This window comes from Oncorhynchus keta, chromosome 6 (assembly GCF_023373465.1).
Source record: "Oncorhynchus keta strain PuntledgeMale-10-30-2019 chromosome 6, Oket_V2, whole genome shotgun sequence".
Classification (NCBI taxonomy): Eukaryota; Metazoa; Chordata; class Actinopteri; order Salmoniformes; family Salmonidae; genus Oncorhynchus; species Oncorhynchus keta.
This window is the reverse complement of record NC_068426.1, coordinates 9,636,152-9,650,745: the sequence shown is the minus strand read 5'-3', so window position 1 is coordinate 9,650,745 and position 14,594 is coordinate 9,636,152. Positions and strand designations below refer to the sequence as shown.

Sequence of the window (14,594 nt, the reverse complement as noted above, 5' to 3'; positions counted from 1 at the left end):
GTCAAAGTTTCAAGCTTTTATTAAGTCACTCTGTTTTTTGTCTTATACACATCATTTACAATTCAATGGTTAAACAGTTTCTAATTACAACAATAATGCTCAATCAACCCTTAACACTTCTAACAATATTGACTAAATAGCAAAAATAGTTCAATTACCTTAAATGCTCAGCCCCTTGGTCACTTTCCTGTAATCGGTATTCCCACGGCAACAACGCTAGATTCCGAATTCCAATATCTTAATACACTTCCAACTCTGTGTATAGACTCAATATATTGTAACTGGTACTTGGCTGTGTCCTTGTATTGCTAATCACATCTGTACCTGATGTCTCACTGTGTGACTGCCGCTTTGTCTGTGATCAAGAGGTGTCTAGACCCCTGTGTTTCGGAGACTCAGTTTCGGGTTCACAAAGTTCAACCAAGTAGCTTCAGATAGTGATCCAATAAGTACTTAGGCAAAATTATCCAGTTCTCAAATATTGTTCTAGTCTAACAAAAAGCTTTTAGTGCAATAGTAAATTTACCTATGATGATCCTCCATATGAAGTCTGTCTCATATGTCAGTGAGGATCATGCCTCTCTTATGATCTCTGTTCTCTTTATATACCTTTTTACAGGGGAAGTTCGCAAGTTTCTGGAGCTGTGTCTAAACCACACTTTCACACTGACACTGCACTCGTAGGCTGCCTACACCGGCTGCCTACACCGGCTGCTTACACTGGCTGCTTACACTGGGACTGTAGATTGCTTACACTGGCTGCTTACACTGGGACTGTAGATTGCTTACACTGGGACTGTAGATTGCTTACACTAGGACTGTAGATTGCTTACACTGGGACTGTAGATTGCTTACACTGGGACTGTAGATTGCTTACACTGACTGCTTACACTGGGACTGTATATTGCTTACACTGACTGCTTACACTGGGACTGTAGATTGCTTACACTGGGACTGTAGATTGCTTACACTGACTGCTTACACTGGGACTGTAGATTGCTTACACTGGGACTGTAGATTGCTTACACCGGCTGCTTACACTGGGACTGTAGATTGCTTACACTGGGACTGTAGACTGCTTACACTGGAACTGTAGATTGCTTACACTGGGACTGTAGACTGCTTACACTGGGACTGTAGACTGCTTACACTGGAACTGTAGATTGCTTACACTGGGACTGTAGACTGCTTACACTGGGACTGTAGGTTGCTTACACTGGGACTGTAGGTTGCTTACACTGGGACTGTAGATTGCTTACACTGGGACTGTAGATTGCTTACACTGGGACTGTAGATTGCTTACACTGGGACTGTAGATTGCTTACACTGGGACTGTAGACTGCTTACACTGGGACTGTAGATTGCTTACACTGGGACTGTAGATTGCTTACACTGGGACTGTAGATTGCTTACACTGGGACTGTAGATTGCTTACACTGGGACTGTAGATTGCTTACACTGGGACTGTAGATTGCTTACACTGGGACTGTAGATTGCTTACACTGGGACTGTAGATTGCTTACACTGGGACTGTAGACTGCTTACACTGGGACTGTAGATTGCTTACACTGGGACTGTAGACTGGGACTTACACTGGGACTGTAGATTGCTTACTGTAGATTGCTTACACTGGGACTGTAGATTGCTGGGACTGTAGATTGCTTACACTGGGACTGTAGATTGCTTACACTGGGACTGTAGACTGCTTACACTGGGACTGTAGACTGCTTACACTGGGACTGTAGATTGCTTACACTGGGACTGTAGATTGCTTACACTGGGACTGTAGATTGCTTACACTGGGACTGTAGATTGCTTACACTGGGACTGTAGATTGCTTACACTGGGACTGTAGATTGCTTACACTGGGACTGTAGATTGCTTACACTGGGACTGTAGATTGCTTACACTGGGACTGTAGATTGCTTACACTGGGACTGTACACTGGGACTGTAGATTGCTTACACTGGGACTGTAGACTGCTTACACTGGGACTGTAGATTGCTTACACTGGGACTGTAGATTGCTTACACTGGGACTGTAGATTGCTTATTACGTAATCTTAGACCTGTGTCTAAACGGAAGATTCCTATTCTAAATCTAGGTCATGCACTACTAACTCCCACACTGTTGCTTCCGTGTTATTTTTGGCTGATTCTACTTGATGATACCAGCTGGTTGTTTCTACCACTGGAGGCGGCGTAGGTGGCATGTCAAGCGTCAGCTGGGACTGTAGATCTATGATAGGTATCTCCTCTGCTTCCCCTGTTGTCCAGGGACTGTAGATTGCTTACACTGGGACTGTAGATTGCTGCAGGTGTGGACCATGGTTCCATGAGGTCCCTGTGGATGCCCTGTGTTGTCCCCATTGCTTGAAGGAGTGGGCAGATTCTTTTTTGCTCTTGTTACACTATGTTCCCATCATGATCTCACACACCTGCTAAACTGCCACGGGACTAGACAAAGGTTATAAAAGCTGAGACCCAACTCTTTGTACGCTGCAATGTTACACTGGGAGTAGATTGCTTACACTGGGACTGTAGACTGCTTACACTGGGACTGTATTACTGGGACTTAGACTGCTTACACTGTTCACTGCTGTAGATTGCCAGATTCACTGTTCACTGCTCCAGATTCACTGTTCACTGCTGTCCAGATTCACTGTTCACTGCTCCAGATTCACTGTTCCTATTCTGCATCCAGATTCACTGTTCACTGTGATTCCAGATTCACTGTTCCAGATTCACTGTTCTCTGCTCCAGATTCACTGTTCACCCTGCCCCATTGCTTGAAGGAGTGGGCAGATTCACTGTTCACATGATGCTCCAGATTCACTGTTCACTGCTCCAGATTCACTGTTCACTGTTCACTGCCAGACTGCTCCAGATTCACTGTTCCAGATTCACTGTTCACTGCTCCAGATTCACTGTTCACTGCTCCAGATTCACTGTTCACTGCTCCAGATTCACTGTTCACTGCTCCAGATTCACTGTTCACTGCTCCAGATTCACTGTTCACTGTTCCAGATTCACTGTTCACTGTTCCAGATTCACTGTTCACTGCTCCAGATTCACTGTTCACTGCTCCAGATTCACTGTTCACTGCTCCAGATTCACTGTTCACTGCTCCAGATTCACTGTTCACTGCTCCAGATTCACTGTTCACTGCTCCAGATTCACTGTTCACTGCTCCAGATTCACTGTTCCAGATTCACTGTTCACTGCTCCAGATTCACTTTTCACTGCTCCAGATTCACTGTTCACTGTTCCAGATTCACTGTTCACTGCTCCAGATTCACTGTTCACTGCTCCAGATTCACTGTTCACTGCTCCAGATTCACTGTTCACTGCTCCAGATTCACTGTTCACTGTTCCAGATTCACTGTTCACTGCTCCAGATTCACTGTTCCAGTTCACTGTTCTCCAGATTCACTGTTCTGTTCACTGTTCACTCCAGATTCACTGTTCACTGCTCCAGATTCACTGTTCACTGCTCCAGATTCACTGTTCACTGTTCACTGTTCACTGCTCCAGATTCACTGTTCACTGTTCCAGATTCACTGTTCACTGCTCCAGATTCACTGTTCACTGTTCCAGATTCACTGTTCACTGCTCCAGATTCACTGTTCACTGCTCCAGATTCACTGTTCACTGCTCCAGATTCACTGTTCACTGTTCCAGATTCACTGTTCACTGCTCCAGATTCACTGTTCACTGTTCCAGATTCACTGTTCACTGCTCCAGATTCACTGTTCACTGTTCCAGATTCACTGTTCACTGTTCCAGATTCACTGTTCACTGCTCCAGATTCACTGTTCACTGTTCCAGATTCACTGTTCCAGATTCACTGTTCACTGTTCCAGATTCACTGTTCACTGCTCCAGATTCACTGTTCACTGCTCCAGATTCACTGTTCACTGTTCCAGATTCACTGTTCACTGCTCCAGATTCACTGTTCACTGCTCCAGATTCACTGTTCACTGTTCCAGATTCACTGTTCACTGTTCCAGATTCACTGTTCACTGTTCCAGATTCACTGTTCACTGCTCCAGATTCACTGTTCACTGTTCCAGATTCACTGTTCACTGCTCCAGATTCACTGTTCACTGTTCCAGATTCACTGTTCACTGCTCCAGATTCACTGTTCACTGCTCCAGATTCACTGTTCACTGTTCCAGATTCACTGTTCACTGTTCCAGATTCACTGTTCACTGCTCCAGATTCACTGTTCACTGCTCCAGATTCACTGTTCACTGTTCCAGATTCACTGTTCACTGCTCCAGATTCACTGTTCACTGTTCCAGATTCACTGTTCACTGTTCCAGATTCACTGTTCACTGTTCACTGCTCCAGATTCACTGTTCACTGCTCCAGATGTTTAATAAAAAGTTGTCTGAAGAATCTACAGTCGCTTCCTTTCTGGTTAGAATTTCCACTGCAATAATGTCCACCTGGAACGCACTCGTGTCGACCTGCAACACACCCACGGGCTAGCAATGAACGCACCCATGTTAGCCTGCAATGCTTCTGCGGGCTAGCGATGTCAGTCAAGCTAGCCAGCCAGCTATACCACGAGTTGCCAGAGCAAACTACGTTTGAAATGTTTTTTATTAATTTAGGAGCTGCAAATGCCATGCTCACTTATTATTTATTCATGACCATTTTGCTTCCTATGGCAGCAAGTAAGTTCTGGTTGTCGGCCATGCTGGAAATGTGATCTTGCGTTATTTTTCCATTGTCAATACAGTACATCTATTTGAACCTTCTGAGCAACTAGTGGGTCAGGCAGTGCCGCACAGTCGGATTCATATTGCGTGACTTCTGATGATAGTTCTCGATTATATCGACAGATTGCTATTGTATAGGGTGCTCTCATCGCGCTGGTGAATGGTAGCTTGCAGTGTCGGTTAGAGATGACGTGCAGGAGCTTCCTGCAGGAAGTTGTAGTCTTGCTGAGGTCTTCTCTGTTGCTAATTAGCTTTTTTTTTTATTGAGAGTCAATTGAGGTGAATGTACTGATAAAACTCCCCTTGTCCGAGAGAGAATTCGATGGTTATCAAAACGTCATGCCAGGGTAAGCATACACCAAACACAGACCTTATATGAAGTAGTTTAAAATCCCAGATGCAAAAATGGTGGAAAAAAACTATTGGAACCATTACTGGGTTTTACTGCTAGGTTTTAAATGGTACTATGATGCGTCCACTGTGCCGGACTATTCAGAATGGTTTAGAATTTTTGGTGCGCTGCAAGGTGTTATGGGATAGCCTCCCTGGAGAATTAATTTAGCAGACACCCTTATCCAGAGCAACTTACTGGAGCAATTAGGTTTAAGTGACTTGCTCAAGGGCACATCAACAGATTTTTCACCTTGTCGGCTTGGGGATTCAAACCAGCTACCTTCTGGTTACTGGTCCAACACTCTTAACCGCTAGGCTACCTGTCACGAAACTACAGACCAACCACGGATTACTGCAAGATTGTTCTCATATTTGCACAACAATAAAGACAACTTTAACACAAGAGCTAGAAATAGTGTGTCATCTAAAAAATCTAGACGTATGGACCAAATAAGATCATGATGACAGTATAAAGAAACCACACCATTCACATAAGGAGAACAGGGTTTACTTCCATTTTTTAATACAGTCGAGAATTTCATTTAATTCTGTTTGGCAATGAAAAAAACTGTCCATAGAAACCATAAGAAAACCCGTTCCAGGCAGTTAATTTTAATGTGACGACAACCTTGTCAGTGACGTTCAAAGCTTTCAGTTACAGCTATACTGTATCCTTAGAATTCAAATTCAACTTATAGTTGATATTGACAATCCAATCAAATATATTTATAAAACCCTTTTTACATCAGCAGTTGTCATAAACTGCTTACCCAGAAACCTAAGCCAGAGAGCAAGCCATGCAGATGTAGAAGCACGGTGGCTTGGAAAGACTCCCTAGAAATGCTGGAACATAGAAAGAAACCTAAAGGAACCAGGCTCGGAGGGGTGGCCAGTCCTCTTCTGGCTGTGCCGGGTGGAGATTACAAGAGTACATGGCCATTTTGCCAGATCGTTCTTCAAAATGTTCAAAAGTTAATGGATGACCAGTAGGATCAAATAATAATCACAGTGGTTGTAGAGGGCGCAACAGGTCAGCACCTCAGGAGTCAATGTCAGTTGGCTTTTCATAACTGAGCTTTCAGCCATCCATACATTTTTTGTACTCCATAATTAGTTTGATACATTAAAATGAATCAATTGTTTGTTCATTGTTGCAGCAGGGAGTCCCTTCACTTTCTTTGAACTGGGGAATACGTATGCAATAAATGATTGCATCCGAGCTCCCTCAAGGGTGCGGCTCTCCATTTTTCTTATACATTTTCAATAACATCAAGACGAGTGGACAACATATGGAGGTTATTAAAAAGAAAGCAAATTGAAAAATAAAAGACCAAAAAAAGACATGCTTTGAAATCAATGAAAAAATAAGGAGAACGCAACAACGCAGGCTCTTTCAGGAAGAAGACAGACAAGCTTCACTCTCACCCCTTTGATTGGGTACACAACTAGGAAGGAGTCGTGTGATTGGCATAGAGAGAGAGAGGTCTCGTCTTTGTACCTGTGCCATTATAGCGTCTTTGACAGCATGGGCTGAGCCATTGAGCAAACTAAAAAAAATTCCCTTCGTGATTGGCTGATCCCTCCTGATGACCCGGTTGAACATGACTCACTTTAATAGATGGATCACTAGTCACTTTAAACAGTGCCACTTTCGTGATGTTTACATATCTTACATTACTCATCTCAGATGTATATACTGTTTTATACCATCTACTGCACCTTGCCCTGCTCGGACATCGCTCATCCATATGGGTTGGGGCGGCAGCGTAGCCTAGTGGCAGCGTAGGGTAGCCTAGTGTTTAGAGCGTTGGACTCGTAACCGAAAGGTTGCAAGATCGAATCCCCGAGCTGACAAGGTACACATCTGTCGTTCTGCCCCTGAACAAGGCAGTTAACCCACTGTTCCTAGGCCGTCATTGAAAATAAGAATTTGTTCTTAACTGACTAAGATATACGTACATATTCTCATTCACCCCTTTAGATTTGTGTGTATTAGGTAGTTGTTGGGGAATTGTTAGATTACTTGTTGGATTTGTGTGTATTAGGTAGTTGTTGGGGAATTGTTAGATCACTTGTTAGATATTACTGCACTGTTGGAACTAGAAGCACAAGCATTTTGTTACACTCACATTAACATCTGATAACCATGTGAATGTGACCAATAACATTTGATTTGATTCCACTCCAACCAGGTCATCGGAAGGGTTCAGCCAACGAAGTTGTAAGTCCCACCCATTTGACTACATTAAAATGGTCCCCAAATGGCACTGCCAATGCTAAAACTGCCTTTTGGCAACTAGAGGCATCTATCATTCTCCATGGTGATTGGATACACAACCAGGAAGGATTAAGTCACTAAATATTTCACAACACCTGTTGTGTCAATTAAGTAGATTCAAGGGTATATTCAGTGGAGAACGTTGAAAGCTTTGCAGATAGAAATATAACAAACAGAACAGACACTTAATATTGTTTGTGTGGTGAAGAGAACAAACATCTCGTATAAAACATTCTGAAAGCATCTCTGATTATAATATGTTTGAATAGCTTTTGGGTGTCATTCTGAATCTGCTTTTATGCGACTTGAGCTTGGCCTAGCGTTATTAAATAAATGGAGAAACAGTCCAGCACCCGGGCTCTTCTAGCAGAGCAAAAAACAAACAGTCCAGCACCCGGGCTCTTCTAGCAGAGCAAAAAACAAACAGTCCAGCACCCGGGCTCTTCTAGCAGAGCAAAAAACAAACAGTCCAGCACCCGGGCTCTTCTAGCAGAGCAAAAAACAAAACATGCTATGCTGCTACCAAAACAAGCCCTTCGAGGAAGAATGAGGCGGAAGAAAATGGCACAAACACAAAGCAAAAGTAGCAGACCAACATCCTAAAGAACAACAACATGGGTCGTTTGAGGAATGTAATGACAGCATGAACAGCCTGGGTCTAGATGGGAGGACTGAACAGCACAGCTATACAGGACTTTGTGTCTTTGACCACTCGGGTGAAAAATTCCAGTTGGTCCAGAACAGAGCGGTACGTATTGCACTTCGATGTACACAGAGGGCAAATGTCAGTGGTACGCATGTCAGTCTCTCCAGGCTCAAAGTTGAGGAGAGATTGACTGTATGGCAACTATTGGTCTTTGTGTTGAGGTGTTGATGCGTTAAAATGTACCAAACTGTCTGTTCAAGCAGTTGGTACACAGGTCGGACACTCAGTACAACAGAAGATATGCAATCAGAGGCCTCTTCACAGTCCCCAGGTCCTGAAGAGAGGCTGGGAAACGCACATAGAGCAATGATGACTACATGGAACTCAGGTAACTCAAGATAGCAAAAACAAAATATTTTAAAAACCCAGATAAAAGAACACCTTACGTCATGACGGTTACTGTGAAGAGACAGACTTTTTAAATATATATATTTTGCATTGTATTATGTAGTACTAGAACTTGAAGTGGTAGTTTCCGCCGGACTCAAACAGGTTCAAGTGGAAGGGCCATCCCTGGCCACCCTGACCCCCTCCTCCTCCCTGACCCCCTCCTACACCCTGACCCCCTCCTCCACCCTGACCCCCTCCTCCTCCCTGACCCCCTCCTCCTCCCTGACCCCCTCCACCATGACCCCCTCCTCCACCATGACCCCCTCCTCCACCCTGACCCCCTCCTCCTCCCTGACCCCCTCCTCCTCCCTGACCCCCTCCACCATGACCCCCTCCTCCACCATGACCCCCTCCTCCACCCTGACCCCCTCCTCCACCCTGACCCCCTCCTCCTCCCTGACCCCCTCCTCCACCCTGACCCCCTCCTCCATGACCCCCTCCTCCACCATGACCCCCTCCTCCACCATGACCCCCTCCTCCACCCTGACCCCTCCACCTCCCTGACCCCCTCCACCTCCTGACCCCCTCCTCCTCCTCCCTGACCCCCTCCTCCTCCTGACCCCCTCCTCCACCCCCTGACCCCTCCTCCACCCTGACCCCCTCCTCCACCCTGACCCCCTCCTCCACCCTGACCCCTTCCTCCACCCTGACCCCCTCCTCCACCCTGACCCCCTCCTCCACCCTGAGCCCCTCCTCCACCCTGAGCCCCTCCTCCACCCTGCAGGCTCACTGGGTCCAGGGATCAAACTTCCGAGTCAAACCTCTTACGCATTTCTACAGGGGAATGGAGAGACATGTGAATAAACAACAAGTTTATCCTGTTTCCGGCTATGCTTTCAACACATTTTGATTGCTGAAAACTTGTGACAGGATGTCCTCATACTCCAAACAGGTCACAGCTTCCTAAATACAATCATACTAGGCTTGATCAACATTATCAGGTGCATATACATTACAGTACCTGGGTCGGTGAGCACCTTTTTTGCAGAGGTGATGTCAATGAACCTTTTCCCTGCCTTCCTCTTCTCCCAATCGACTCTGTACTTGTCAGGATGCCACTTTTTGGCCTGCTGCCTGTATGCATGGATTATTTCCTCTTTGTTGGCACTCCTGGAGAAAAATAACATAAAGGTCAAACCTTGTTTGATTACAAGGAGTAAATGCATTCCAATTTCCCCGAAGTGATCACGGGAGGTTGGTGAAAAGAATAGCAAAGAAATCAATTTCAAAATAATGAACTTTTCCCTTGTCCAATCGCTTGTAGATCACATAGAGACGGATCACATAGAGACAGATCACATATAGACAGATCACATATAGACAGATCACATAGAGACAGATCACATAGAGACAGATCACATAGAGACAGATCACATAGAGACGGATCACATATAGACGGATCACATATAGACAGATCACATATAGACAGATCACATATAGACAGATCACATATAGACAGATCACACATAGACAGATCACACAGAGACAGATCACACAGAGACAGATCACATAGAGACAGATCACATATAGACAGATCACATATAGACAGATCACATATAGACAGATCACATATAGACAGATCACATAGAGACAGATCACATAGAGACAGATCACATATAGACAGATCACATATAGACAGATCACATAGACAGATCACATAGAGACAGATCACATAGAGACAGATCACACAGAGACAGATCACACAGAGACAGATCACATAGAGACGGATCACATAGAGACGGATCACATAGACAGATCACACAGAGACAGATCACACAGAGACAGATCACATAGAGACAGATCACACAGAGACAGATCACACAGAGACAGATCACACAGAGACAGATCACATAGAGACAGATCACATAGAGACAGATCACATAGAGACAGATCACATAGAGACAGATCACATAGAGACAGATCACATAGAGACAGATCACATAGAGACAGATCACATAGAGACAGATGACATATAGACAGATCACATAGAGACAGATCACATATAGACAGATCACATAGAGACAGATGACATATAGACAGGTATTATGTTTTGAAGAAGTATTTGAACACGGTTACATTCTCTAGGTCGGACATACCTTTCGACACCTAGGATCTTATAATAGTCTTTCTTTGGGGTGAACTTGAGCAGTTCCTGGGCTCGCTTTAAACCATCCCTGATCTCATTGTTCTCCATGTCAAACTCCATCGCTTCCTCGTAGTCTTCCACCGCTAAGGAGGGGTAAAGAAAAAATGCAGAGAATTTGGCTGTGCAGTAATTAGGACTTACATTTACATTTTTAGTCATTTAGCAGATGCTTTTATCCAGAGCGACTAACAGTTCAATGAATCTATGTGGTTGTCTCACCATTCATCAGGAGAGACAACCACATACTGTATCACAGTCAGAGTAAGTACATGTTTCCTCAATAAAGTAGCGATCAGCAAAGTCCGAGCTAGAGTCAGGGTGGAAAAAAAGTCAAGTGCAAGTGTCAGTTCAGGCTCCTGGCTATAAACACGGGGTTACATGGCAAGTGTGGGAGTCCCTGAGCTACAACAAGCCCACAAGTAAATAAAGCCAGAGTACTTGAGAGAGGTAAAAACGATGTGACAAAGTGCTTCCATTCCATGTCATCGTTCCCTATGCTACACGGATAGCATGGTGAAAGTACCTTCACCGTAGTCCCGGTTGAGGATGAAGGCCTCAGCTCTGTCTCGAAGGATGTTGATGTTGCGTGGATCTCTCTGGTGGGCTTCAGAGCAGATGTCTATTGCCTTAGCAGCCATCTTTTCCTGGTGGAGAATAATGGAGCAACGTACGTATTAAAAGCATTATAACTGGGTGGTTCGAGCCCTGAATGCTGATTGGCTGACAGCAGTGGTATATCAGACATGTATTTTTACTGCTCTAATTACGTTGATCACCAGTTTATAATAGCAATAAGGCACCTTGGGGGTTTGTGGCGGCTAAGGACTCCGTGTTGTGTCGTGCATAAGAACAGCCCTTAGCCATGGTATATTGGCCATACCTTATACCACACCATCTCGGGTCTTATTGCATAATTATTAGTGGTTCCCAGTCCATTTGTAATTACTTAATCACTAAGTAATATACTTTTTAAAACGTTTTTCGAAATCAGTAGCTGTGAAAGTAGTTCTGAGAATTTGATCACACTACCAATTAATTTCTGAATTTAGAACAGGCCAAGCTATTTCTATCAAATGACTATGGCTGAGGCTATGGCAATGGCACAATTCATCTGTTTCTATGTGATGGGACCCACCTTGACCAGGCAGAAGCAGATCCTCTCTTTTGCCTTATTGGTGTAGTAGGGGACATTAGGTTCTGTCTTCATCACTGACTCATAGTTGGATATGGCCAGTTGATACCTGAGAACAAAATATTCAACAATACATTTTCATTTTAGAGCAAGAAGAGTTAAACAATAGTCATAACTAAAATCAATCAAAGTGGATACAAATAGAATAAGTTTAGTGATAAAACTGTCAAAGAAACCTGAGAAGAAACCTAAAATATAAAACTGTCAAAGGAACAAAAAAGGACTGAAATATAAAACTCACATAGGGACTGACACAAGTCCACATTTAGGTCCCTATCGCCTGGCCCTATCGCCTGGCCCTATCTCCTGGCCCTATCGCCTGGCCCTATCGCCTGGCCCTATCGCCTGGCCCTATCGCCTGGGGAAAGTGACCTGAGCAGTCATGGAATTTGAGCCTGCTCTGACGTTGCCCCGTTGCGTAGGTGTAAAAAATAACAAATACATTTTTTTTTTTAACTAGTGAAAACAACCAAACTGCAAAGAATTCCAGTAACCTTAAAGGGATACTTTGGGATTTTGGCAATAAGGCCCTTTATCTACTTACCCAGAGACAGATGAACTGATATTTTTATGCCTCTGTGTCCAGTATGAAGGAAGTTGGGACATATTTTTGCGAGCCAATGCTAAACTAGCATTAGCACAATTACTGGAAGTCTATGGGGTATCTAGCATTGGCTTGTGAAACTACCTCTTAACTTTCTTCATACTGGAAACAGAGACATAAACATTGTTAAACTGATCTTTCTGGATCTTCCCCATTCTTCAAGTGAAAGACAAACAATGTATGGCATTTATGGCAGTCGGGGAAGAGTTTCCTCAGGTAAAAATAACTCCAGTTTTGATCGTTCCTATTCCTCCCCTATGTGTAGGTGAAAGGCATAGCGTGTGTTGTACATTGAATGTACAAAACATTAGGAACTTTCCATGACAGACTGACCAGGTGAAAGCTATGATCCCTTATTGATGTCACTTGTTAAATCCACTTCTATCAGTGTAGATGAAGGGGAGGAGACGGGTTAAATAAAGATTTCTAAGCCTTTAGACAATTGAGACATGGATTGTGTATGTGTGTCATTCAGAGGGTAAATGGGCAAGACAAAAGACCAGTGTACCGGTTAGAGTTTGTCAAGAACTGCAAGGCTGCTGGGTTTTTCACGCTCAACAGTTTCCCGTGTGTATTAAGAATGGTCCACCACCCAAAGGACATCTAAACAACTTGACACAACATTTTCGGGCAAGTGATCATACTCAACAGGCAACCAAAAGACAATTGAAATGTCCATACTAGATGCAGTAGTACGGACCTCTCCTCCTTGATATGCTCCTCGGCAGAGTCCAGCTGCTTGATGAGCTTCTTCACCTGTTTGAAGTGGGACAAACACTTCTTGTCATCCTGGTTCAGCTTCAGACACTCCCGGACGTGACTGCAGAAGGAGGGGAAAGAGATTTACACAATGTACACTAGTGTTCAAAAGTTTGGGGTCATTTAAAAATGTCCTTGTTTTTTAAAGAAAAGCACATTTTTTGTCCATTAAAATAACATAAAATTGATCGGAAATACAGTGTAGACATTGTTAATGTTGTAAATGACTATTGTAGCTGGAAACTGCTAATTTTGTTTTGGAATATGACCTGATTATTATTATTTAACCCTGCTGGTAATCTATGAATGTTTCAACATCTTGGCCATGTTCTGTTATAATCTCCACCCGGCACAGCCAGAAGAGGACTGGCCACCCCTCAGATCCTGGATCCTCTCTAGGTTTATTGATTAGGTTCTGGCCTTTCTAGGGAGTTTTTCCTAGCCATGGTGCTTCTATATCTGCATTGCTTGCTGGTTGGGGTTTTAGGCTGGGTTTCTGTACAGCACTTTGTGACATCGGCTGATGTAAAAAGTGCTTTATAAATACATTTGATTGATTGATTAAGGGTAAATGTCAAATTTCTGTTTAAAAAAAATACATATGCAAACATTTCTAAAAAACTGTTTTTCCTTTGTCATTATGGGGTATTGTGTGTAGATTGATTTAAATGTTTTAAATTTAACCTTTATCTAACTGGGTAAGTCAGTTAAGAACAAATTCTTATTTACAATGACGGCCTACTGGCCGAACAGTGAGTTAACTGCCTTGTTCAGGAGCAGAACGACAGATTTTTATCAGCTCTGGGATTCGATTCAGCAACCTTTCGGTTACTGGCCCAACGCTCTAACCACTAAGCTACCTGCCGCCCCAAATTGATAAGGGGGAAAAACAATGTAATACATTTTAGAATAAGGCTGTAACGTAACAAAATGTGGAAAAAGTCTAATGCACAAATGCACCGTTTTCGAAAGACAGTGTACATTCTTTACCAACTGTCAAACTTCAAGTGTCCCAAAACTTCTTAATTGATATGTCTTTTCTTGATAAATGTGGGTGGTTGTTTGTTTAATCACTCTTCCCTATTACTAATACAAATTCCTAGTGAGCGTACCCTATTGACTCCTTGTTCTCCCCCAGGCTATAGTGCAGGGTACTGAGCTTGAGGAAGGCAGCACGGTTGTCATTCCTCAGCCAGGCGGTGGGGGTCAGATCCTGGATGGCCTTCCTGGTGTTTCCCAGGTGGATGTAGCATTCAGCCCGGAGCTCCAGAGACTCAGGGTCCCAGGGGGACAGCTTTTGGAAAAAGGAAGGTAGGGTCAGTGGTGTAAATTTGACATTTTTATAATTTGATACAAAGACTGTTGAAGTATAATACAGCACTGTTTGATGATGAAGGTAT

General features: G+C 43.7%; 1 protein-coding gene across 3 annotated transcripts in view; it reads right to left on the bottom strand.

The window, feature by feature from the left end:
* Nucleotides 1–5,614: 5,614 nt before the first annotated feature.
* Nucleotides 5,615–14,594, bottom strand: part of LOC118385723 (dnaJ homolog subfamily C member 3-like) — a 32,689-nt gene continuing 23,709 nt past the window's right edge. Inside the window, exons 6-13 of one of the 3 annotated variants that reach the window (XM_052520524.1) lie at nt 14,307–14,488; nt 13,136–13,255; nt 11,775–11,880; nt 11,163–11,283; nt 10,590–10,722; nt 9,455–9,603; nt 9,224–9,267; nt 5,615–8,388 (exon numbers count right to left, since the gene is read on the bottom strand). In XM_052520524.1, the coding sequence (XP_052376484.1) occupies nt 9,236–9,267; nt 9,455–9,603; nt 10,590–10,722; nt 11,163–11,283; nt 11,775–11,880; nt 13,136–13,255; nt 14,307–14,488 (843 nt within the window). In that variant the 3' untranslated portion in view covers nt 5,615–8,388; nt 9,224–9,235. Of the gene's footprint in view, nt 8,389–9,185; nt 9,604–10,589; nt 10,723–11,162; nt 11,284–11,774; nt 11,881–13,135; nt 13,256–14,306; nt 14,489–14,594 lie in introns of those variants that run through there. The other 2 variants (XM_052520523.1, XM_052520522.1) reach the window with 2 other exon arrangements.